The sequence below is a fragment of the Sciurus carolinensis genome, chromosome 16, assembly GCF_902686445.1.
Source record: "Sciurus carolinensis chromosome 16, mSciCar1.2, whole genome shotgun sequence".
In the NCBI taxonomy this organism is placed as follows: domain Eukaryota; kingdom Metazoa; phylum Chordata; class Mammalia; order Rodentia; family Sciuridae; genus Sciurus; species Sciurus carolinensis.
The window spans coordinates 44411189-44437729 of record NC_062228.1 but is presented as its reverse complement, the minus strand read 5'-3'; the positions used below and the strand labels follow the sequence as shown (position 1 = coordinate 44437729).

General features: G+C 36.2%; 2 protein-coding genes across 9 annotated transcripts in view; one reads left to right on the top strand and one right to left on the bottom strand.

Moving 5' to 3' along the window:
- The window catches only part of LOC124966346 (zinc finger protein 569), a 63946-nt gene extending 63392 nt beyond the window's left edge, over positions 1-554 (bottom strand). For all 3 annotated transcript variants that reach the window (XM_047527462.1, XM_047527465.1, XM_047527464.1), the window contains exon 1: positions 252-554. The gene's annotated coding sequence lies outside the window, so the exon portion shown is untranslated. The remainder of the gene's footprint in view (positions 1-251) is intronic.
- Znf570 (zinc finger protein 570) lies at positions 398-23946 on the top strand. 6 transcript variants are annotated; one of them, XM_047527492.1, is made up of 6 exons: positions 398-744; positions 1514-1597; positions 4481-4651; positions 6714-6840; positions 7164-7259; positions 21498-23946. In XM_047527492.1, the coding sequence occupies exons 2-6, from the start codon at positions 1565-1567 to the stop codon at positions 22853-22855; spliced, it is 1785 nt and encodes a 594-aa protein (XP_047383448.1). In that variant the 5' UTR covers positions 398-744; positions 1514-1564; the 3' UTR covers positions 22856-23946. The 6 variants fall into 6 exon arrangements, with proteins under 6 accessions (XP_047383448.1, XP_047383443.1, XP_047383442.1 ...); XM_047527487.1 differs by having other exon boundaries at positions 607-744; positions 1422-1597; XM_047527486.1 differs by having other exon boundaries at positions 609-744; positions 1390-1597.
- Positions 23947-26541: the final 2595 nt, after the last annotated feature.

Below are 26541 nucleotides of genomic sequence, written 5' to 3'. Positions count from 1 at the left end.
GCCATTTTAGGAAGGGGAGCTATTCACACCCACCGTCACCAAATCACAAATAAAGGAACCACATGCCACGGGTGACACTCTCTGTCCTATCCCCGCCGCTCTCAGTCTTCAAGGTAACGATCCCGCGACAGAGGCCCTGGGCGAGGAAGCAGGACCGGGCGGAAGCACCATACGCCTGCGCCCTTCACCTCCCTGCACCCCGCCCCGCATTCCTACGAGTGTTCCCGCACAGCTGTGCACTCCGCACTCACCCTCTGCGGTCCAGGCGCAAACCTCTTCCCCCGCGGCGAGCGCGCACTCTAAGTTCCCCGCCTAGGTGACCAAGGGAGGTGGGCCGCCCGCTTGGGTCTGCGCACTTCAAACCCAGACCATCCAATGTGACATTCCGGCCAGTCCCGGTGCCCGGCCCAGTCAGAGTCCAGAGAAATCAAGACTTTCGGACTACGCTCTGGAAAGCCAGAGAGAGGCGGAGCGGGAGGACCCGGCGCAGAGCGGCGCCCGCGGAGCCCGACTCCGCAACGCTGCGGCCTTTTTCGCCTCGGACTACGTTTCCCAGCGGCCCCCGCGGGAGCTGGGCCGGCGGCCCCTTTGTGTCCTCCGGGAGCTGAGGGAGCTGAGGTGCTTCTTTCCTGGCCCGCTGAGGCTGGGTTCCGTCCAACTGAGGGTGGCGGGCGAGGCCCGAGTGGAGGAGATTCCCTGAGCCTTGGGGCGCGAACGGGATCTTCCCTCAGTTCAGTTCTGCAGGTGAGGGTGTGGGCTGAGGAGTGGCCTGTGGGTCTGCCCGACGCCCCTACCCGGGTGCCCTGGGTGACGCTGAGTGTGAGACAGTGGTCCGTACCGAACCTGTGAGACCGCCACCCGATGTGCGTGACCAAGTCGTGTCTGTGTGACTGTGGATGGGAGTGAGTCGATGGTTGGTACCCTAGAGGGTGAGTGAGAAAGGGAGGAGTGGGTGAGTGGTCTCCACCCCCCTGTGGTACCAGTACCCGCGGCCTCTTTGTGACTAGAGTGAGACCCCCGGTTGTGATACCCTAACTGAGGCTTGAGGTGTGAGAGACCTTGTATGCCCCTAGCCTTTAACTGGTGTATGTCGTTTGACACTGTAGTAGTTTTTAAGATTTGGGGTATGTGAAGGAAGTGAGTGAGATTGTGTCCCACCCAGTGTCTTTTAGCCAAGTGATGACAATGTGCCACCAAGTTTCAGAATCACTGATCTGTTGGGAAGAAGGACTGTGGAGTCAATCAAACCTTGCTAACTCTTATTTGTTATGTCTTTATGTAAATGATTGCATCCACGGAGTCTTTGTTAAATCTGAAAGTCATCTGTTAAAATGATAAATTGGGAAGTGATTTAGAAATGAGTTAAATTGTATGCAAACAAATTCCTAGGTCTCCATTATGCTTTCTGTATTTGAGGGAAGATTGCAACCAGAGGGAAGAGAAGCCTAAAAGTCTAGACTGGTAATTCTGGATGCTGCAAGGGAAGTTTCTCATGTTCCCTTTCCCATGTCAGTCAACTGAGGTCACTGCCATTTCTCAAGGGAAGAACCAGGAGGAAGAAGGAATGGCTTTTGGACTTCTCAATGCCATGTACCAGGTGAGTTAGGATTTTTCTCTTTCCTGAAGTACCTTCTTGCTTTTGAAAACAAGCGAACATTAACTTTCCTTCTGCTGAAACTTTTCTGAGTAACCAATCATGTCACTTCTGAAAACCCTCCAATGGTATTCCCATCTCTTTCAGGATAAATGAATGGCCTGCAGGACCCTATTGACTATCCCTCTTCACCTTATCTGATTTCACCCATTCAGTCAGTTCTTACTAGCTTCCTTGTAATGAGTTAAATACATTCTTTTTAAAAAAGTATTATATATATATATATATATATTAGTTGTTGATGGACCTTTATTTTATTCATTTATTTATTCATTTATTTATGTGCCCCAGTTAGGGTATCACAACCGGGGGTCTCACTCTAGTCACAAACCCAGTGCCTCACACATGCCAGGCAGGCACTCTACCTCTGAGCCACTTCTTGGCATGCTGTTCCCTCAGATAACAGATACAAGTCAACTTCTTCATTCTGGTCCCTGCCCAAAATCATGCAAGCATTCAATGAATTTTTGTTAAGCACTTTTTAATTTTGGATACCACAGGGCTTAGTCCTGGTCCTCTTCCATCCTCTATCTAAACTCACTCTTAGATGATATCATCCTGTCTCATAGCTTGACATACTATCTATTATGCCAACAACCACCAAACTGTATATAGTTTAGACCTCTCTCCTGAACTTGACTTTTGTATCTGATTGCCTACTCAATATCTTCATTTGGTTTCATAATATCTCAAATGCAAACATCTATCAAATTGAGTGAAACGAGCCAGTGGAAGTTTAGGAGCATGAGTGACATGATCTGATTCTCATTTTAGTAAGCTCACTGTGGTTGCTGTTGAAAATAAACTGAATGGGACAAGATTAGAGACAGGGAAATCAACTAAGAAACTCTTATATTACACTCCTATAACAAGTAAAAATCTTCCATTACAGAGTTCTGCTTTTTCTACCTTCAAAATATATCCAGAATCAGACTACTTTTTTTTTTTTTTTTGGTACTGGGGATCGAACTCAGGGCCTTGTGCTTGCGAGGCAAGCACTCTACCAGCTGAGCTATCTCCCCAGCCCCAGACTACTTTTTACTACCACCATTTCCATTCTATTCTGAATCATCTCTCATTTGGATTAATGCTAGTTTCCTAACTTGAATTTCACCTTCCATTCTTTTTTTTTTTTTTCACCTTCCATTCTTGTCCTCTTTTAATCTGTTCTCATCAGAGCAGTCATAGTGATCCTGTTAACACATTTGATATTCTTCACAGCCGTGGGGAGTGAATGGAAATAATAAAGAGCATAGTCAAATTATTGTAAGAGTAGGAAAAAATGAATGATAACTTAAGGAAAATGTGTAGTTGACTAAGTTTCAGAATGGTGGGTGCTAAAATTTGGATCTTGAATGTCCCCCAAAGGCCCATGTGTTGAGATCTTGGTCCCTAGCCTGTGGACTAGTGGGAGGTAGTAGAAGATCTTAGGTCATTGTTGGTATGCCCTGGAAGGGGATACTGAGAACTTGGCCCCTTCCTGTCACCCCCACTCTCTCTTTCTTTTGGCACCCCCCCATATCTATCTATCTATCTATCTCTCTCTCTCTCTCTCTCTCTCACTGCCATCAGGTAAGCAGCTCCTCTGCCACACACCAAATGAGTATACTATAACATACTGCACAATCACAGTTTTCAGCACAGTAGGGCCAACCATGAACTGAAACCTCTGAAACCAGGAACTGAAATAAAAACTTTTCTTCCTTATGAGCTGATTATCTCCGGTATTTTGTTTCAGTGGCAGAAAAATGACTCACACAGTGGGTAGCCTGATGTTAACATTTCAGTAGGAAGGGACATTTTGAAGACAAAGGGAGAGGAGGGAATTGCTGGAAAAAATGTGCTTGAGTAGGTGAGAGGAGCTGAGAGGTTGACCTTTGCTAGGAAAGTGAGCTTTCGTTTATAGTAATAAGGGCAAGTTAGAGTATATAGGTGTAGTCAATGTATAGGTGTTATGGGAGTTTGTGGAAATTCTCATCAAAGGACTTGTTTTTTCAGTGTAACAGAACACCAGATCATCACATGAGAGTGAGGATGGAGGAAGAGGATGTATTAAAGATTTGAGGGAAAAGGGAAAGTATCAAGTGGTCACTTAAAGCAGTGGGGAAACAAATGTCCTAGGGAAATGTATCATGGAAGACAGATTTTGACTCACTTGAGATTAGTGATCATGAATTTAAAGTGAGACTAGTTAGCATAGTTGGTGTGATTTTTCTCCAGTGAAGTTCACCTCTGCTGGTTATAGGTACAGAGTAAGTGGACAGATGGCTGTGGTTTAACCAAATGAATACAGTCAAGGGAAGGGCAGGGAAGTTGAGGGTATATGCAAGGGGTGTACATAACAAATTGTTGTGGTACAAAGTGAGGTTGTGTGGGGATGAGGAACAGTGAAAATGTGGTTAGATCAATGACTTATAGGTTCTAGTGGAGTCAAAGAGTTATCCTGATTGGGTATTAGAGGGTAATAGTTGAAATATAGGAGGTATAAATCAGAGTAGGGCAGTTGAAATTTTGGAGGCATTGGTACTTACTGACAATGATAAGATCTGGTCATGATCATGGACGTGAATGACTGTGGAAGTATGGAGGACAAGGTAATTGTAACAGGAGGACTAACAGACCAAGTTGTTGGGAGTTACTTATATGGCTATTGAAATAGCCAAATATTATGCTAGGAATAGCATTTGAGAGGACAATGAGCCAGTTGGTGAAGTGTTCCAGGAATGAGAGAGAATTGATACCTACCAGAATTGTTAAGACAACTAAAATAAGGAGGGATAGTGAGTGACATGGTCTAATTTCATGATATTTAAAACTGTCTTTTAGAAAGAAGGAAGGGAAAAATGGTCTGGAAACAATGTGAAGAGCAAAGAGGTCACCTGCATCACCTCCAAATACCATGGCACAAGGAATGTGGAAAATAAGAGTCACCAGATGACAGGGCATCAGGGGAGTAGTCCACTCAGCCGAAAGCATTGTTTTTCTAAGGGCAAAAAGGTGAAGGGAACTATTTTTTGCTTCAGACTGATTTGACTGATAATTATGAATGAATTTTGAAGTATAGTTGTCCTTCAGAATCCCTGGGGTATTGGTTCTAGAACCCCTGCCAATATGAAAACCTAAGGATGCTCAAGTCTCTGTCATAAATTAGTGTAGTATTTCTATATAACCTATGCAAATCCTCCCATATACTTTAAATCATCACTAGATTTACTTATAATACTTAATACATGCTAAATGCTATGTATGTTATACTGCATTGTTTAGGGAATAATGATAAGAAAAAATTGTCTATACCTATTCAACACAATTTTCCCCCAAAATATTTTTATCTCAGTTGAATTTGCAGATGTGGAACCCACAAATGTGGAGGGATAACTGTTATCATAATTTGTTAGGGAATAAAGTGTTTTAAGTTTAGAATTTAAACTCCTTATATTGACTTGGTTTTTATTTTTGTTGACTCTATAGATTAACCTAAAGAATTAGTGAAAAATGTCATATATAAATATGTACATATACATACATTACATATACATATACATACTACATATATTTATATAAGCTGAGGAAAACATTTTGGTAAGCATTTATACCATACCAGCCAAACTGTTAGCAGTTGCAGAGAGGGAACTATTCATATTATCTGTCATGTAATTAAGTAAGAAAAAAATGTTACTGAGTTGAAAAATTCTTGGAGACCTTTGTTTCTTTAGGGACAGTTTCTTTTTTGGGGGGGAGTGGGGATAACCAGGAATTGAACTCAGGGGCACTCGGCTACTGAACCTCACCTTAAGCCTTATTTTGTATTTTATTTAGAGACAGGGTCTCCCTGAGTTGCTTAGTGCCTCACTTTTGCTGAGGATGGCTTTGAATTTGTGATTCTCCTGTCTTAGCCTCCTGAGCCACTGGGATCACAGGCATGCACCACTGCACCCGGCTAGGACAGTTTCTTTAATGGAGACAAAACTATCAAATGTGAAAAGAAGTCATGTCTTTTTATTGCCTTGACATGTTCACACTTTTTATTTTTGTAAAAAAATTTAATTAAAAATACACATAACGTATGTTAGTTTCATCAACAAGTGGTCACATTAAAGAAACATACATTTCTTTACACAAAAATTCAAAAATCTGGGTTAAAGTATTTGAATTTTAATGGAATTGATGATTTGCTGTGCTTAGTGTAGCATAGTTTTCAGAAATATATGAAGTACTTCCTTATGTCACTTTTTTTCCTTATGTCACTTTTTAAAAAATATATATTTTTAGTTGTCAATAGATCTTTTATTTTATTTATTTATATGTGGTGCTGAGTATTGAACCCAGGGCCGCATACATGCCAGGCAAGTGCTCTACCACTGAGTCACAACTCCAGCCCACCTTATGTCACTTTGTATCCCTGTATAGCTTCTTGAAATTTTCAAACAATTCATTCATTAATTCAATTCATTCAGTAAGTAGCTGGATGCCTCATGTGGATCAGATGCCATCCTTTGAGGATATAGCAGTGGTGGGGGAGAGGATAGACAATAAATAAAAAAATAAGTACTGTGGAGAAAAATAAAGCAGGATTATGAGAACAGGCAGGGAATTGGGTTAGGAGCATTGCTCTGTGTGTGTGTGTGTGTGTGTGTGTGTGTGTGTGTGTGTCTGTTATCAGAGAGAGAGAGAGAGAGAGAGGAAGAAAAGAAGAGAAGAGAGAAAGAGAGATTTAGGGGATTGAACACAGAGGCACAGGGGTGCTCACCACTGAATTACATCCCTGGTTCTTATTTTTTATTTTGAGACAGGATCTTGCTAAGTTGCTGAGGTTGGCCTCAAACTTGCGATCCTCCTCCCTTAGCCTCATTAGTAGCTGGGATTACAGGTGTGCACCCTCATGCCTGACCAGCATTGCTCTTTCATTCAGAGTAGTCTGAGAAGTACATCAGCCCTCAGGGGGAACATGGTTGACATATTTAAGGTTGTAGTATAAGGGAGAATCCTGTATGCCTGGGTCAGAGTAAATGAGGTGAGTATGGTCAGAGAGGAAGTTAATTGATTTATTTCCTTTCAGGAGTTGGTGACATTCAGAGATGTGGCTGTGGACTTCTCCCAAGAGGAGTGGAACTGTCTGAATTCCTCTCAGAGGCATTTATACAGTAATGTGATGTTGGAAAACTATAGGATCTTGGTGTCACTGGGTAAGGATATCTCCCCCTTGCAGAATTGTACTTCTATTCATAAAGGGCTGTTTGCTACCACCTCTATGAACTTCTAGGTAGCTGCTATCCAAAAGTGTCTGCTGCCTGTGCCAAACAAATGCTTTAATGTTTGTGGTGTTGGCAGTGGACAAGACAATAAATCTACATCTGAAACTTTATCTTCCTTGTCCTTCTGATACGTGTCCTTTACACATTTTTCTTTGACTTCCTGTAAGCTCCATCTTCCCTGACTGGCCAAGAATCGAATCTGAATTTTGGGCTATCCACAGATGACCAAGTACTGTTTCTTTACATATGTGCAGGTCTTTGCTTTTCTAAGCCAAGTGTGATATTATTGTTGGAACAAGGAAAAGAACCGTGGATGGTGAAGAGAGAGTTCACAAGTGGCTTGTGCTCAGGTGAGTGAAGAGGAAATAGGCAGGCAAAACCCTTTGCAGATAGGATGGGGATGTGGTTCATTGGCAGAGCATTTGTCTAACACATGCAAGACCCTGGGTTCCATCCCTAGCACTGAAAAACAAACAAACAAAACCTTTGTAAGTTACAGCTCAGTTTGATTCAAAGAAATCACCTCTTCACTCTTTGTAGGCATATTCTCACATGTTCTAGGACTTAACAGAAACTTAGGGCCTTCTAGGATGTTCTCCCACATTTGTTATTGTTAACTCTCCTTTTCACACTTCATCCTCTCCTTTCTTGTAACTTATTTACTATTCTCTGAGTCCTGTTCCTTTTCTGTTTCATAATCCTATCCTAGTATTTTTTTTCTTTTTTCTTTTGGCACTAGGGATTGTATCCAGGGCTTCACACATGCTAGCTAGGCAAGCGTTCTACTACTAAAGTTATATCCCCAGCCCTCCTCTTCCAATGTTTAAAAAAAAATCTTTTCTCAGCCCAGGTACAGGGACACATGCCTGTAATTCCAGTGACTCAGGAAGCTGAGGCAGGAGGACCACCAGTTCAAGGCTAGCCTGAGCAACTTAATATGACCCTGTCTCAAAGTAAAAAACAAGTAAAAGTGGTGGTAGACTGCCCTTAGGTTCAATCATTAGTACAAAACAAAACAAAACAAAACAGAACAACTTTTCCCAATTTGATAAGCTTAAACCATACAGATAACCATAAATGAAGTACCAGATTCAAATCCTGCCTAACATTTACATGCCAGTGAAATTTTAGGAATGTTGCTTAACCTGTGTGTGTGTGTGTGTGTGTGTGTGTGTGTTTAGTTGTGAATGGACACAATACCTTTAATTAATTAATTAATTAATTAATTTTTTTGTCAGGGGGGTGCCGGGGATTGAACTTAGGGGCACTCGAACACTGAGCCACATCCCCAGCCCTATTTTGTATTTTATTTAGAGGCAGGGTCTCACTGAGTTGCTTATTGCCTTGCTTTTGCTGAGACTGGCTTTGAATTCGTGATCAACCTATCTCAGACTCCTGAGTCACTGGGATTAAGCATGCGCCGTGGCACCTGGCACACATTTATTTATTTTTATTTGGTGCTGAGGATCGAACCCAAAGCCCAGGTGTTCTACCACTGAGCTACAACCCCAGCCCCTTCACCTGTGCTTTTTGTTTTGTCATCTCCACAATGGGATAATACTTTTAAAGTACTTTAAACACTTCCATCTTATAGTATGAACTCAATACCTATTAGCTGCTATTAATAATAATAGTAGTATGTTTCCAAACTCATTTTTCTCTGAATGATTACTTCATTTACCTTTAATCAACATTTTTGAATTTTCAATTTAAACAGAGTATTTTGAATTCCATTCCCCAACTCACTCCCCAAGATGCTAGGGTGTTATATATGTGTACAAATAATCAAACAATTGATAGGCTAGTCGCAGGGATATAATATAGCTATAGAACAACACATAGGAAGAGAAAGCTGACATAAAAGAAACTCAGAGAAAAGTTGAGAGGCAGAGGAGTGTGGGTAACTGAAGATGTTGGTCTTTAATGAAAACAGAGATCAGCAGCTGGAAAACATTTAAGGAAGAAGAGACTAAAAGTTTAGGATTGCAACATGGGAAGGATTTTCAGATAGACATAGGAAACAGGTAAAATGAAAGATAAATGTTTATTCTTTGTAAACGTTCTGTCAACCCCCTCCCCAGGTCACTCCCCAGTTGCCTCTACCCAATCCTTTATGTCCTTGATCAATTTTCTAAGAAAAAATCTTTGATGTGCAATTATAGTATCAAAGAATTTATGATTAAATTTCATTAATATTAAGTACATCACTCAAAAATACATTAGCACATGTATGTGGTTTAAATAATAGAACAAAAACCTATGTATTACTTTTTTTTTTTCTTTTGTGGTACAGGGAATTGAATTCAGGGCCTTGCACATTCTATGCAAGCACTCTACCACTGAGCTACAATGCACCCCTTTTTATACTTTTATTTTGAGACAGGGTCTTGATAAGTTGCCTAGGTTTACCTCAGATTTGCAATCCTCCTGCCTCAGCCTTCTGAGTAGCTGGGATGATAGGTGTGTACCACTATGCTTGGCTCCACATAACTGCTTCTTAGCTTAAGAAAGAAAAAATTGTCAATGCCATTTCAAGTCCTTGAGGGCCTCTTTATGATGATACATGACTCCTTTACCCATGTCCCATCCCTACCCCTCTCTGAGGTGTCTGTTATCTTATGATTTTGCTTATTATGTCCTGGCTTTTCTTTATTGTTATGAGATGCCAAAACAAAATGTACATGTGTGTGTGTATTTAAACACAGTGTGTTTTCATCCATAAAAAGTCGAGAATATACCAGTGAAACTCCACAGCATGTACAACTGCAAGAATGGGTGCCTAATTAGACTAAGTTATATTCCATGTATGTGTAATATATCAAAGTACACCCCAGTGTCATATATATCTAAAAAAATAAGTAAAAATCTCCATAATGAGTCAGGGAAAAAAAGTTGAGAACATAACAGCATGGTGGCACACAGCAACTCAGGAGACTGAGGCAGAAGGATGACAAGTTTAAGGCCAACTTCTACAACTTAGTGAGGCCCTGTCTTAAAAAATAAAAAGGGTTGGAGATGTGTCTCAGTGGTTAAATACCCCTGGGTTCAATCCCCAATACCAAAAAAAAAAAAAAAAGTGAAAATATGTACACACACATGTATGTATATATAGAGAGAAATATATAAATATAAAGTTGAGAATATATATACTCACTTTTTATGCATAGTGTATATTCATTCATTAAAAGTTGAGTATATACAATATAGTCAACTTTATGTATTTATTTATATTTATGTTTTCTGTGTGTGTGTGTATATATATATATACACACACATATATGTATGAATATATATTTTCATTCTTTTTTTGGATAAAAACATACTATGCATGTGATTCAGTGACCTTTTTTCTTTCATACTTGAAATTATTTTCCTGAGATTTAATCCATGTTGACTTTTGTAGCTGTGAACCATTGATTGATTAAAAAAAATTTTACATACCCTCCATTGTGGATTTTATCCATTGATGGTCACTTCAGTTGTTACATTTATGCTATTATAAATGCTACTGCTATGCACATTATACATGACTGCTGGTACACACATGCTGGAATTCATGTGGATAATATAGGCATGAATTTATCAGACAATGCTTGTATTAATTTACATTTCAAAAAGTGGTGTGTGAGAGTACCTGTTGCTCAACACTCATAATTTGTAAGTTCAAAATTTTTTGACAACCTGTCAGGTAGATGATATCCTTATATTTACAATGTGAGCATCCTTGATTACTAAAGAAATTGACCATCTTTCCCATTTATAATAGCCATTGGGATTTCTTCTTTTGCGAAGTGTCTGCTCAAGTCATTTGCTCATTTTAAGGAGATCACCATGTACTATATACATATACATATAAAACATTGAACCAATGAGATAAACTCATCATAATATCTTTTTCATTTATTGCTAGTTGTTATTTGCCAATATATATGACAATATATATATATATATCTTTCACATACATATTTATAGTTCATATTTTTGATAATAGTTTTAAGAAATTTTTCTCAGAAATGTTGTGAGATCATATGGATATTCCAAATTTGTCATCTAAAGATTTTCCTTGTATATTTAGGCCCATGATCCAGTAGGAATTGATTTTTGAGGATTATTTGAAGTACCAAGTGTCCCAGATGCTTATTGAATAAATGATCCCTTTTTCTGTTGTTCTGAATGTTACCTTGTAATATATCAAATTTTACTATATTTATGTGTCTGATTTTGAGGTTCATTCTATTCCATGATGAGTACTGTACTATCTTAAAAATACTTTACTATAAGACTGTTTCCCCAACATCTTGTTTACAAAAAAAAATCACTACACCTTGTTTACATTCTTCAGCATTTTTATTTTGCTCTTTGCCCATCTAAATAAAGTTTAGAATTAACCTGTCAGTTTCTCCCAGAAAACAACAAAAAGCTATTGACTGTGATTCAAATTTTATTCATAATCAATTTTGGAAATTTTGCTATTCATAAACATGTAGCTTGTAAATTATTTAGTTTTTTTTTTTCATTTTTTCCAGTGTTTTATAATTTAATCCCTAACAGTGTGTACATTTTCTGTTAAATTAACTCCAAGGCATCTTAGTTTTGTTGCTGTGTTAAATGTTGTCTGTTTTCTGTTGTTCATTTATAGAAATGAAATTAAATTTATTCATTGACCTTTTATATTCAGCAACCTTGCCAGTCTCTCCTGTTAATGCTAATAATTTTTAAATTTCTTTGAATTTTCTATGTGGGCAGACATATCTAGTGAACAACAGCAGTTTCTTCATTTTAAATTTTTATACCTTTAATTTCCTTTTTCCATTGCTCTGCCTTGTATCTCTAGCACAGTATGAATTCAAGTGGAAATAGTAGGTATTCTTGTGTACTTCTGGTACACAATTTCAAGTGAGAGTACTGTAATATTTTATTATCAATAATTCTGATGTAGGGGCTGGGGTTGTAGCTCAGTGGTAGAGCGCTTGCCTAGCATGCATGAAGCACTGGGTTTGATTCTCAGCACCATATATAAATAAATAAAATAAAGATCCATTGACAACTAAAAGAAACTTTAAAAAAATTCTGATGTTTAAAAGTTTTCGTAGATACCTTTCTTTCCTATTAGCTAGAGTTTTGATCATGGCAAACTTTTAAGTTTTACTAAATGTTTTTCTTTATCTGTATGTGATTAAGTGGTTTTAATTTTTGATTGTTAATTTAATGGATTACATATTATATTTTTGACACTGAACCAATGAGATAAACTCATCTTAATATCTTTTTAATTTATTGATAGTTGTTTTTTGCCAGAGTTTTGTTTAGGTGTTTCATGGCTGTTTTTATAATTAGTCCTTTATTTTTCCCCTCATATATTCTTCTTGTTAGATTTTGGAATCAAGGTTGTACTACTTTCATGAATTCTTTTTTAGAAGAATTTGTACCAAAATCAAAAAAATTTTTTGAATTTTTTTGTAGTTGTAGATGGGCAGAATACCTATATTTTATTTATTTTATGTGCTGCTAAGAATCAAACCCAGTGCCTCACATGTGCTAGGCAAGCGCTCTGCCACTGAGCTACACCCCCAACCCCTCAAAATTGTCTTTTGATTGTTTGGTAGAATTTGGTTAATCTCTGTGAAAATAATTTAAACTAATAATTCAACTTGTTATATTTTAGGTTTTCTATTTCTCCTACAGTAAATTATGATTTTTTTCTAAGAATTTACAGTTTTCAAATTTATTTATTTATTTTTAAGCATTTTTTTAGTTGTTGATGGACCTTTATTTATTTATTTTTATTTATTTATATTGTGGTGCTGAGAATCCAACTCAGTGCCTCACACATTCTAGGCAAGCACTCCATCACTGAGTCACAAAACTTATTGAATAAAATTGTTCATCATTTTCTCTTATCTAAAGTTGACAGGATATGTCATTTTGACCCCTTTCTCCTTCCAAATAGGTGGAAGAAGGCTCACAGGGGTTTATCTTTTTGCTTGTGTTTTCAGACATATTTTTCTTCCCTAATTCTATATAATTTATCTTTTTAATAAAGTGTTTCTCTGCTTTATTGAATTTCCCTTCTATTTATTTATCCTAACGTCTTCCCCCTGCCCAGTTGGGTAGGGTTCAAACCAAGGGCCTAGCACATGCTATACAAGCACTCTACCACAAGCCCTTTTATTTTTAACTTTTAAAGTAGATGATTCATGGTTTTTGAGGCTTTTCATTTCTATAACTAGTATTTAAGGCTATATGAGCAACATAGTGCATGTGTTTTGATAATGTAATATTTTTGTCATTATGTTTAGCTAAGCATCTTCTAATTCTCATTGATTTCTTCTTGATCCATAAGTTATTTGGAGTTTTAAGTTATTTGGTATTGACTTAATTGCATTGTGGTTAGAGAATGTGGTCTGTTCAATATGTGCTCTTCGAAATTTTTGAGACTTACTTTATGTCTTAGGGGCTAATTTAGGTAAATATTCTAAATAATGTATATTTCTGTTCGTTAACCCTAACATTTTTTTGTTTGTTTTGGTACTGGGGATTGAACCCAGGGACACTTTACCACTGAATCATATCCCCAGTCCTTTTTATTCTTTTATTTTGAAACAGAGTCTTACTAAGTTGCTTATGGCCTCACTAAATTGCTGAGAGCTGGCCTTGAACTTGTGATCCTTCTGTCTCAACCTCCCAAGTCACTGGGATTACAGGCATACACCACCACAGCTGAACATAGTTTTTGATATATGTTCATTTGATTAATCTCATTAGCTGTTCTGGTCAAATCTGTGTCCTTAATGATTTTTTTTTAATCTGCTTAAGCAATGTTTCTGAAAGAGATATATTAAAAATTTCTACTTTGGTGGTAATTATTGAAAAAAGTTTCTACTTTGGTGCTAATTATATAGTAAATATGTAATTCTGACAACTGGTTCTTTATATTTTGAAGGTATTTAATTTTTTCATGTATTTTTGGAATCGTTTCATCTTTCTGGTGAATTTTTATTTATTGTTAAATTTAGTGATGATCCTTAAATCTAGTGATGGTCTAATTAAGCAAAAAAAATTTTGTTTGATGTTATTAGAGCAGTATTAGTCTTCTTTTGTTAATATTTACTTGATATAGTTTTTTTTTACTTCTTTGCTCTTATTTTTTACTTGTTTATCTTGTAAACAGTATATAGATCAATGTTTTTTTAGTCCAATCTGATAATCTTTGTCTTCGAAGTAAATGATCAGTCAGTCAAATTTTTTAGTATTACTAACGGAGTTTTTATTTTCACCATCTTATTTTTGCTTTTATCAATTGGTGCTTTTTCAGTTTTTTCTTGTTTCTTCACTTTTCTCCATCTGCTAATTTGAAAATGATATTTCTATTTAGTACTGATTTCCTTAGAAAATTTAACATTTATAATCACTCTAACAAAATCTGAAATTAAGCCTTCTATTTTCTTTCCTTAAAAATGCAAGAGCCTTACATTTTATTAACTTCATTATCCTCATTTCAGTTCTTCCTTATTTTCTTTTAATCTTTTTTTTGGAGCGGGGAGTATCTAGGCTTAAACCCAGAGGCTCTTAACCACTGAGCCACGTCACCAGCCCTTTTCATATTTTATTTTGAGACAGGGTCTTGCTCAGTTGCTTAGGGTCTTGCTAAGTTGCTGAGGCTGGCTTTGAACTTGCAGTTCTCTTGCTGCAGAGTCCTAAGCCGATCAGATTTCAGGCATGCACCACCATACCCGGCTTTCTTTTAATCTTACAATTGATTTTGTTCTATGAAGTTATATTTTGTTGTGTTGTTTAGATTTACGTTTGTCATTTTTTTCAATCATTCTACGCCAGAAATTTTTGCCAAGGCAAATTCTTTATAAATATTTTAGAGGTATACTATTCATATTAATTCTCTTGCTATTGTTATTGCTTTGTTCATTTGTGGGGTTTTTTTGTTTTTGTTTTTATATTTTTTTAGTTGTTGATGGACCTTTATTTTATTGATTGATTGATTGATATGTGGTGCTGGGATTCGAACCCAGTGCCTCATGCATACTAGGCAAGCACTCTACCACGAAGCCACAATCCCAGCCCACATTCATTTGTTTTGTATGTTGATTTTTCTGTCTTGCATACAAGAACAAATTGACAGGTATTTATGTCATCTCTTTAAAAATATCTTTCCATACATTTCTGACTTTTTGTTGTTGATATTAAGAAGTCAGCTCTCTTAATGTATTCTTCCTTACTATTTTTGAGAACTTTCTTTTTTCCCTTGTTATTGTATTTTCAGTGTTGTATCTAGATATAAATTTGTTGTTTTATCGATGCTGTGGATAAAACCCAGGGCCTCACACATGCTAATGCACGTGGTCCTCTTGATATAAATTTCATTTTAACTGCTGAATTTGAGATTTAGTATGATTTTTGTGTCCGACCTTTCTCATTTTTTTATGAACTCTGGGTAATCATTGGTTGTTATCTCTTTACATAGTGCCATTCTTCTTTTCCTAAATTTCCATTTAAGCCATTACTGCATTTCTCACAATAATCACAGCTACTCACAAGGCTAAGGCAGGAGGATTGCAAGTTCAAGGACAGTTGGGGCAACTTAGCAAGACCCTGTATCAAAAAGAGCTGAGGGTGTAGAGCTCTTGCCTAGCATGTGCAAGGCCTTAGGTTCCACACCCAGTACCACAAAACAACAACAAAAACTCCAGTTAGATATGCTTAAGACCTTCCAACTCAAGGTAAATTGATGCTCCTAGCTTCAATTCTTCCTTACTTGAAAGTACCTCGTGGAGTCTTTTTGACCTGCATCTTGCCAGCTTGAAAGTCATCTAAAACTATATTTTCTGTAATTTGTGCAGCATTGTAAGCCTTTTATGAACTAGGCAGTCTTGTCATTGTAACTAAACTGCTTTTTTGCTGAACTTCTCAAAGTACCTCATATAAGTGGAATCATATAATATTTATCTTGTTGTGACTGTCTTATTTAACATAATGTTTTAAAGATTCATTCATGTAGTAGCATATGTCAGAATTTTTCCCCTTTTATTTTATTTATTTATTTATTTATTTATTTATTTTTTATTTATTTTTTTTTTTGCGGTGCTGGAGATTGAACCCAGGGCCTTGTGCATGCGAGACCAACTGAGCTATATCCCCAGCCCATTTTTCCCCTTTTAAGTCTGAATTAAATTCCATTTTATGTGTATACCACATTGTTTTTCTATTGACCCATTGTTGGATACTTTGGTTGCTTCCACCTTTTAGCTATTGTGAATAATGCAGTTATGAATGAGTGTACAAATATCTCTTCAGTTCTCTGTTTTAGATTCTTTAGGGCACATACCCAGAAGTAGAACTGTTAGATCATATGGTATTCTACTTTTAATTTTTTAAGAAATTGTCATACTTTCATAGTGTTTTCCATAGTGGCTACACCATTGTGCATTCTTACCAACAATGCACAGGTGTTCCACTTTTCTCCACATCCTTACCAACTTTCTGGTTTTGTTTCATTTTGTTTTAATAGTAGCCATCCTAATGAATGTGAGGTAGCATATTACAGTTTTCATTTGCATTTACCTAGTGATTAGTGATGTTGAACATATTTTCATGTGCTTGTTTGTTGGCCATTTGTATATCTTTGGAGAAATGGCTATGTCCTTTGCCTGTTTTTGGATTGGGTTTTCGTTGTTGAGTTGTAGGAGTTCTTTGTATATTCTGAATATTAATATCTTATCTGATAAATGATTTGCAAATATTTTCTTCGATTCTGTTACTTGCTTTTTCACTCTCAAAAGTTTTAAATTTGAAGTCCAGTTTGTTTAGGTATTCTTTTGTTGTCTTGCTTTTAGTGTTATAACTAAGAAATTATTGCCAAATCTGATGTTATGAATCTTTTTACCTCTTTCTGCAAGTTTTGTAATTTAGGTCTTCTTTTTTCATTTTGAGTTCAATTTTGTATACTATGTAAGATAAGAGCCCATCTTCATTATTTTTCATGTAGATACCCAATTTTCCCAGAACCATTTATTGAAAAGTGTCCTTTTTCATTGAATGATCTTGGCACTCTTGTGGAAAATAATTCAACCACATATATGAGGGTTTACTTGTGTGTTTCCTGTTCTATTTCATTGGTTTGTGTGTCTGTCTTTATGCCGGAAGTATACTGTTTTAGTTACTGTACTTTTGTAGTAAATTTTGAAGTCAGGAAGTGTAAGAACTCCCAACATTTTTCTTTTTCAAAATTGTTGTGGCTATTCATAATCCTTTGAGGTGCCATATAAATTTCAAGATCAGATTTTCTATTTCTGGAAAAAGATTATTGGGATTTTAATATGAATTGCATTGAACATATAATCACTTTGGGAAGTTTTGACATCTTAATATTAAATCTTACAATGAATGAACAGAGGATATCTTTCCATATATTGGTATCTTTAATTTCTTACAGCAGTGTTATATAATTTTCAGTGTATAAGTATTTCACCACTTTAGTTAAATTTATTCCTTATTTCCTAATTTTCTTTTCAGACTATTCATTATTAATGTATGAAATGCACCTGATTTTTGTGTTGTTTGTTTTGTATCCTGACATCGAGCTATACCTCAAGCCCTGCTGAATTCTTTTATTGGCTCTAGTTTTTTCGTAGAATTTTTAGGGTATCTACATATAAGATCATGACATCTGTGAGGATAATTTTACTTCTTTACCAATTTGGGTGCTTTTAATTTCTTTATCTTTCCTCATTGCTTCAGCTAGGACTTCAAATACTGTGATTTAGTAGAAGGGGCATAGGAGGCATCCTTGCCTTGTTTCTGATCTTGGAAGGAAACTTTCAGTCTTGGGCTGGGGTTGTGGCTCAGTGGTAGAGTGCTTGCCTAGTATGTGAAGCACTGGGTTGGATTCTCAGCACCACATATAAGTAAATGAATAAAATAAAGGTCTGTTGACGTCTAACAAATATTTTTAAAACAACTTGTAGTCTTTCTTCATTGAATGTGATCTTTGCTGTGGGGTTTTTATACCTGTACAACTTTTATTATGTTTCAGAAGTTTTCCTGTAGTTTTAGTTTGTTGAGAATTTTTACCATGAAAAGTTGAAAGGATACAAAACGTTGTTGACTTTTGTCAGCTGTTTTTCTGCATTAATTGAGATGAGCATGTGATTTCTTTCATTCTGTTATTGTGATGTTTTGTATTGATCAGTCTTCATATGTTGAATCTTCCTTATGTTTCAGGAATGACTCAAACTTTGTCATGTTGTGTAATTCTTTCAGTATGCAGTTGAAGTCTGTTTGGCAGCATTTTGTTGAGGTATTTTGAGTCAGTATTCTTATGAGATATCGATTTATGGTTTTCTTAATAATATGTTTGGCCTTGGTATCAAGATAATGCTGGCCTCATAAATGAGTTTGGATATGTTTGCTCTTCAGTTTTCTGTTTGAAGAGTATTGATGTTATTTCTTCTTCGAATATTGATAGAAGTCATCAGGTAAGCCATCTGATCCTGGCCTTTTCTTTGTTGGGAAGTTTTAAATTATTGACTCAGTCTCCTTATTTATTGTAGTGTTCTTCAGATTTCCTGTTGTTATGATTTTGGGTTGTGTGCTTCCAAGTATTTGTCCACTTCATTCAAGTTACCCAGTTCGTTGGTGTACAGCCATTCATTGTGCCCTCTTGTAATTCCGTCTGTAAAAGTGACAGTAATGTCACTATTCCTGATTTTAATTAGGTCTTCTCTCTTTCTTTTTTTTTTTTTTCCATAGTCAGTTTAGCTAAAGGCTTATCAGTTTTGCTGATCTTTTTAAAGCATGAATTCTTGGTTTCATTGTTTTTGTTTTTTCTCTTTCTTTCCCCTCTGCCCCCGCCCAGACCTGGTTATTGAACCCAAGGGCCTCGTGCATGTGAGGCAAGCACTCTACCACTGGCCTGCACCCCACCAGGCCTTTTATTTTTTCAAGTATTTTTTTCTTTTGGTACAGGGGATTTAACTAAGATGTGCTTTACCACTGAGCCACATTCCCCAGCCCTTTTTACTTTTTGTTATTTTGAGACAGGGTCTTGTTCCTTCCACCTCAGCCTCCTGAGTTGCTGGGATTACAGGCATGCACCACTCACGTCTGACTTGATTTTGCTCATTTCATGTAGTTTATTTCTAGGGTATTTTCCCCATTTGGTGATGGTGGTTGTCAATGTTAAAGGTATCTTTCTTTTCTTTTCTTTTAATATTTTTAGTAGTAGGTGGACACAATACTTTATTTACTCATTTTTATGTGGTGCTAAGAATCGAACCCAGTGCCTCATTTATGCAAGGCAAGTGCTCTACCACTGAAAAATACAATTTTTAATCCTTTTTTTTTTTTTTTTTTTGGTTGGGTTCTTCTTTTAAATCTTTTTTTGGAACTTGGGGTCAAACCCAGTTTGCCACTGAGCTATATCCCAGCCCCAAAATACATTTTTTATATTTTTATTTAATAAAAATGTAGATGCATAAACAATAACCTCTCCCATAGCTCCTATGTTCTATTATGTGCCCTCTTTTTAAAAATCACTTGTGGATTTTTTTCAAACCACCACATAATCAAAATTCTTTTTAATAGCTACTTTATTTTTATTACTATTAATAATTTTTGGACATTCCTTGCCTAATATATCTTAATACCTTATTTTTTATGTAATAGTATATTTGATTGTTATTCAGAGTAATCATGAAACAAGTTGGTTTATATTATAACCTTTAATATCATGTGGTATTATTGAAGTCCTGACTCCTTTTTATTTACATTTGCCACTTCTCTTTGACTAATTCTCTTTTGCCATATATTTTAATGTTGGGAGTGCTCTTTTCTCTTCTCTTTACCTACACTTATTTTTTCAGATATATGATATCTTTAAATACTCTCTATATACTGACAACTTCCAGTTTTAAATCCTAGTCCACAATAACCTCTTAAGTTCCAGCATCATGAGTCCACTTGCTCACTCTAAAGGATACCTTAAATATGTTTAAAACTGAACTCCAGATCTTCCATACCTTTTTGCCCAAACCTGCAATACCCATCCTCCTCCTCTATCATTATTGATAGCTTCCAATGCTCAGACCATAAACTTTGAAATCATGCTTGATTCATCTCTTTCTATCACATTCCATATCCTGTCAGGGTATCCTCTTGGATCTACCTATAAAATATACCTAGGATCTTACCACCTCTCCAAACCTCTACTGATATCTCCCTGGGCTGAGTGACTATCATCTCTCACCAGGATTACTGTAATAAGTCTCCTTACCTTTCCCCTTGCTTCCTACCTTACAGTAATTTCATAATACAGCAACCTGTACTCAGAGCACTCCATCTATACAGAGCAAAAGCCAAATTCCTTAAAAGGTCTATAAAACTTAAATAACCTGGTCACCTTTTACCTCCTAACTTCATCTCCTACTACTCAGTCCTTTTTAGCCATATTTCTAGTGTGAAAAGGAATAGTCCTTCTCACTGTTCACTAAATACTCCAGGCATGCTTCTACTTTTGAACCTTTTTAAACCAGCTCTCTTCTGCACCTATAGTTAGGTGACTAACTTCTTCACTTCCTTCAAATCTTTGCTTGAATGTTAATTTATGAATTTCTTTCTTTTTTTTTTTTTTTTTTTTTTGTACTATGGAGTGAACACAGGTGTGCTTTACCATGGAGCCACATCCCTACCCCTTTTTATTTTTTATTTCAAGTCAGGGTCTCACTAAACTGCCCAGTCTGACCTTGAACTTGCCATCCTCCTGCCTCAGCCTCTTAAATTGCTGGGATTACAGGCATGCACCACCACACCCAGCTAACTAATTAATGATTCTTACCTTTGACTTCACCAGCACTCCTGATTTCCCTTACTTAACCTGCTTTCCTCTTCCTGAATATTTTATATCTTATAATGCACAATAAAATTTGCTTATTTATTTTCGGACTTTTCTAAGAAAATAAAGTCCATGAAGGTAAGGATCTTTATTTTTTATGGCATTAAAAAAGCATGTAGGACAGTATCTGGTACAACCTAAATATTTGTTCAATGAATGTTCTTAAATGAAACAGCTATAAGAATGGAGACCATTTCAATATCTGTATTGAATAAAGTAGACCTAAAATTATATCTGAGTCCAACCATATCCATATAATTCCTTCTCACCCTGAGATTTACCTTACTGATTTTCTTATAATTCTAATCATTCTTCTGTAGGTTTCTAAATGATCCATTTCAATTTCGGTTCTTGCCAACTTCAAAACTATGAAAGTCAATGTTCCTTTGGGTTTATTTGCTATGAAATTCACATGATTAACTTTATTTTAGTACCAAGAATTCCCCAGCCCTTTTTTATTTTTTTATTTTTCGATAGTGTCTAAGTAAGTTGCTTAGGGCCTCACTAAGTTCCTCAGGTTGGCTTCGAACTGACAATCCTCCTGCCTCAGTCTCCCAAGTCACTGGGATTACAGACATGTGCCACCATGCCCAGCTTACATGGGTAACTTTATAAATGTAATTTAATAAATGATCTTTCTGACACAGAATAGAAGAGACTCTTTTTCTTATTATAACTTTTTCAGGCTGGGAATCTATGTGTGAGACTGAAGAATTAATGCCAAAGCAGGAACTTTATGAAAAACAGTCATCCCAGAATATAATAGAAAAACTTACAAGCTTTGGCCTTGAGTACTCCAGTTTGAGAGAAGATTGGAAATGTGAGGGCCCTTTCGAAAGACAACCAGAAAATCAGAAGGCATGTTTGAAGAAAGAGACAATCCCTTATGAAGAAGCCCTTGTTGATGAGGGAAAAGAAGAACATAACAAATCTTGGGGAAGTTTCCATCAGGACACACTGCTTCATACACAACAAATAATCCCCAAAGAGGAAAAAGTGTATAAACATGAAACATGCAAGAAAAGCTTAAGAAACAATTTGGTGAGTATTAAACCCAAGAATGTCTATGCAGAGAAGAAACTTTTGAAATGTAATGATTGTGAAAAAGTCTTTAGCCAGAGCTCATCCCTTACTCTTCATCAAAGAATTCATACTGGAGAGAAACCCTATAAATGTGTGGAATGTGGGAAAGCCTTCAGCCAGAGATCAAACCTTGTTCAACATCACAGGATTCATACTGGAGAAAAACCCTATGAATGTAAGGAATGTAGAAAAGCTTTCAGTCAGAATGCACATCTAGTTCAACATCTGAGAGTTCATACTGGAGAAAAACCTTACGAATGTAAGGTATGTAGGAAAGCCTTCAGCCAGTTTGCCTATCTTGCTCAACATCAGAGAGTTCACACTGGGGAGAAACCTTATGAATGTATTGAATGTGGAAAAGCATTTAGCAATAGGTCATCCATTGCTCAACACCAGAGAGTTCATACTGGAGAGAAACCTTATGAATGTAATGTTTGTGGAAAAGCATTTAGCCTTCGTGCATACCTTACTGTACATCAGAGAATACATACTGGAGAGAGACCTTATGAATGTAAGGAATGTGGGAAAGCCTTCAGTCAGAATTCACACCTTGCTCAACATCAGAGAATTCATACAGGAGAAAAACCTTATAAATGCCAGGAATGTAGGAAAGCATTCAGCCAGATTGCCTACCTTGCTCAACATCAAAGAGTTCATACTGGAGAGAAACCCTATGAATGTATTAAATGTGGGAAGGCTTTTAGCAATGACTCATCCCTTACTCAACATCAGAGAGTTCATACTGGAGAAAAACCTTATGAATGTAATGTTTGCGGAAAGGCTTTTAGTTACTGTGGATCCCTTGCCCAGCATCAAAGAATTCATACTGGAGAGAGACCCTATGAATGTAAAGAATGCAAGAAAACCTTCAGGCAGCATGCACACCTTGCTCATCATCAGAGAATTCACATTGGGGAATCCCTCTCACCACCCAATCCAACCAATCACCAAGTCTTATAAATCTAATCTCCTAAATATTTCTGGAACATTTTATCTTCAATGTTGTTACCTTAAGTCTAGGGTTCATCTCACATAGATCAGTGTTACAGCTTTCTAATGGGTCTTCCAGTATTCATTTTTGCTACCCTTAAATCCATTTTCCATAATGCACCCAAATTGATGTTTTAAAGTTTAAGAATTAACATATTTCTAGTTAAAACGTTTTTTTTGCTAGCAATTGTTCTTAAACTAATATCCACAGCCTTGTAATTGTCAGTGAGACTCTCCATTATCTGGTTCTTACATACCACACAGCCTTATTTTAGTCCAGTCTCTTCTAGGCACTAGGTACTTCCGAGGACTGAGAACTTAGATTTTGGAAAATCACTACTAATGGCATTGTGTGACTTTGAACAACTCGTTTGACTTATCTAAACCTCAGGATTTTTTCTTTCATTCTTTAAATAGGGATGATAAAAGATACTATATTGTAGAAATGTGAGCATTAAATGAAATTCTGTCTGTTGTAAATTGATGCTTATTAAATGAGGAATTTGCATGTAAAGTACTTCACATAGTATGTCAACTATAGCAGATAACCTAATATGTATTGGGTGCCTATTATGCATTAGGCACTGTTATACATAACTCATGTTAACTCATTCAATCCCACACTGAAAACAATATTCATTAGTGGACAAGGTAGACAGTATCCCTGGGAAACATCAGATCAAAGTTGGAAAAACATAAAAATTTTAGAACATAAGGGAATCTTTGTACTCCAAGTGAATAATCAATATAGACACAGGTAGTAGAACTATTATAACCAGTTTTAGAAAGTTTCTAAAGAGAATGACTTGTATAAACACTAAAATAAAGAAAATTAGGATTCACTGGAAAGAATACAAAACTTAAATTTAGGTCTAGGAAATAATAGAAATGATTACAATTAATTCTTTAAAAAAATTCATAGGTGCCATTAAAAAAACACCAAACCAACTGATTGTATGGGTGAATTCAGGTAATTTTAAAAACATATAAATTGTCTTATACTACACAAAAAAATGTAAAGTTTTTGGGCTGGGGAGAGAGCTCAGTCGGTAGAGTGCTTGCCTCGCAAACACTAAAGCCCTGGGTTCGATCCCCAGCACCGCAAAAAAAAAAAAAAAAAAATGTAAAGTTTTTAAGTTTTTATCCAGTGAATTTCAAAATTGGAATCAAATTTGAAAGGTAATCAAATGAGGAAAATAATAGGCCAATATAGATATATATGTTTCCCATTGAGTATGGAGTAGCTAGTATTTGCTAGATACTATTTAAGGCATGAGAAGACAACAGTGAACAATGTGAAAATCATGTGCTGAATGGAGTTCAATTCCAGAGGCTGAGACAGTTATATTACTACTTAAATATAAAACAATAGATTTTCTAACCCCAGAAAACTGAAGAATAACAAGAAAATATAGCCTAGACTGAAAAGACTCAACAAAGTTAGCTGTTCTTCCTAATTCATGAATTCATTGCAATTCCAGCCAGAATTCCTCAATGGACCCATTCGCCCTTTAATTTTACAAGTTGTTCTGAAATTTACTTATGAAATGTAAACCCTTTTTTCTTTCTTTCTTTCTTTTTTTTTGTACTGAGGATTGAATCCAGGTAACCACTGAGCCATATCCCCAGCCCTTTTTATTTTTTATTTTGAAACACATCTCACTAATTTGCTTAAGGCCTCACTAAATTGCTGAGGCTGACTTTGAACTCTGAATCCTCCTGCCTCAGCCTCCCTAGTCGGGGATTACAGCCGTGTGCCACTGCACCTGGCTGAAGTGTAAATTCTTTTTTTTTTTTATAATTTTTTAATATCATTTTTTTTAGTTGTCAGTGGACCTTTTTATTTTTGTTTTATTTATGTGGTGCTGAGAATCGAACACAGTGCCTCACACATGCTAGGCGAGTGCTCTACCCCTGAGCCACAACCCCAGCCCTGAAGTGTAAATTCTTAAGAACAGCAAGAAAATTATTGAATCTAATATATTTGTAAAAACTTTGCATATGTTAATGATGATTCACACCAGAGAAAGGATTTGGGGAGTATTAGGAAAATTGACTTTATACGTCGTTACTAGTAAGGGACTTGCAAAATGAAACCACAATGAACTGTTTTAAATCACAGTGTCAATTACTGGAAAGATGTGGAGCTTTAGGAGCATTCATACAATGCTATTGGAAGTGCTTGTATTTAGCCAAAATTGGCATTATCTAGTAAAGATGAAGATTTAATCTTTGACCCAGCATTTCCTCTATTGCCTCATGTCTCAGGGAGGTACCCATGAAGGCCCTCTGAAGCATTGTTTGTGAGAATGAAAAGCCAAAAGCAATTAATCATTACACTGAATAGAAGTTACAGTGCAAGTTAAAATGGATAAATCTCAAAAATAGTATTAATGAAATTGAAGTAGAGAGTATTTTGTATGATAGAGTATGACATATTTATACAAAGCTTGAAAATATGTAAATCAATGTTACTTATATTTTTCATGACTAAATATAGGAAGAATGTAAATGCATTCATGGAAATAATCATCCAACCTGGAACAGGTGATCTCTAGGATGGAAGAAAAATGAAATTGGGGAAAGGATGCAGTGGGAAATCTCTTTATGTATTTCTTTTTAAAATAAGCAAATAATTATTAAAATCTGAGAAAACTGGTTGTGGGTTTATGGGTGGGTTCTAATTCTCGGTGTCTATTTATTTCATAATAAAAAATAAAGAGTAGATGATGTTTGCTTTTGTCAACTATCTCCTTACTATGCCTCTGTCATATCTGTGGTGTTCCCATATTCACCATTTTCTTCAAAAAGAAGTTCACATATAATCAATTCCCAGAGGCAACCACAGTTGACAATTTGAAGACTTCTTCCCTGTTTGAGATTTTTTATAAATTCTAAGGCTTTTATAAAGCCTAAGGGCTTTGTAAGCCTCATTAGCTTTCCCATCATCATTTTAATGTTTACAGGGCCCTATTCTGTATGCACCATGACTTATTAATTTCCTTTTGTGCCAGCTTAAATATCTAGAACTGTAAATGGGTCAATTACCATCCTTTCTGAAATCAATTTTCCCAAATGGAAAAGGGGATGATTCTACCTTTGACTTAGAGCTGTTGCATGGAATCGTAATACATTTTAATTCCTAGCAGTACTTAATGGTAGTTATATTAATATTTTATGAAATATTTGGGGAGTGGTGAAAGAAAACTGTGGCAGGGAAATGGTATGAGGCCATTACAGTAGAAGCGGGGGGTGGAGACGAATTCACTTCAGATGGTGGGTCCCATACAAGAATGAAGACACACAGTAACTGGATTAAAAGATGTATGCCTAAATTAACTTAGTCACTGCAGTCATAATCAATATGGAGATTTTGACAGTCTAACATTTTTCACAATATTTTTGTTTACAAGTTAAAAGGAAAAAGAAGCAAGTAAGAATACTGAAGAAATTACAACTGAATTTGAGAGGCTCTAGAACCAATAACCTGAATAATTGAGATTATCAAGAGGACCAAGGATTTCACATCCAGTCAAGTTTTCCGTCTAGTTATTAGGCTTTATTAAAAGATTTTTCCATATTTTTATACATAATGGTGGAATTTGCTGTTACATAATGGCACATGCACATGATGATAACAATATAATTTAGCCAAT

Coding starts and splice junctions, on each gene's coding strand:
- Znf570 (XM_047527487.1), top strand. CDS start 1,472: ATGCTGCAAGGGAAGTTTCTCATGTTCCCTTTCCCATGTCAGTCAACT. Junction 4,652..6,713: donor GTTTTTCTAAGGGCAAAAAG/GTGAAGGGAACT, acceptor ATTTCCTTTCAG/GAGTTGGTGACATTCAGAGA. Junction 6,841..7,163: donor TAGGATCTTGGTGTCACTGG/GTAAGGATATCT, acceptor ACATATGTGCAG/GTCTTTGCTTTTCTAAGCCA.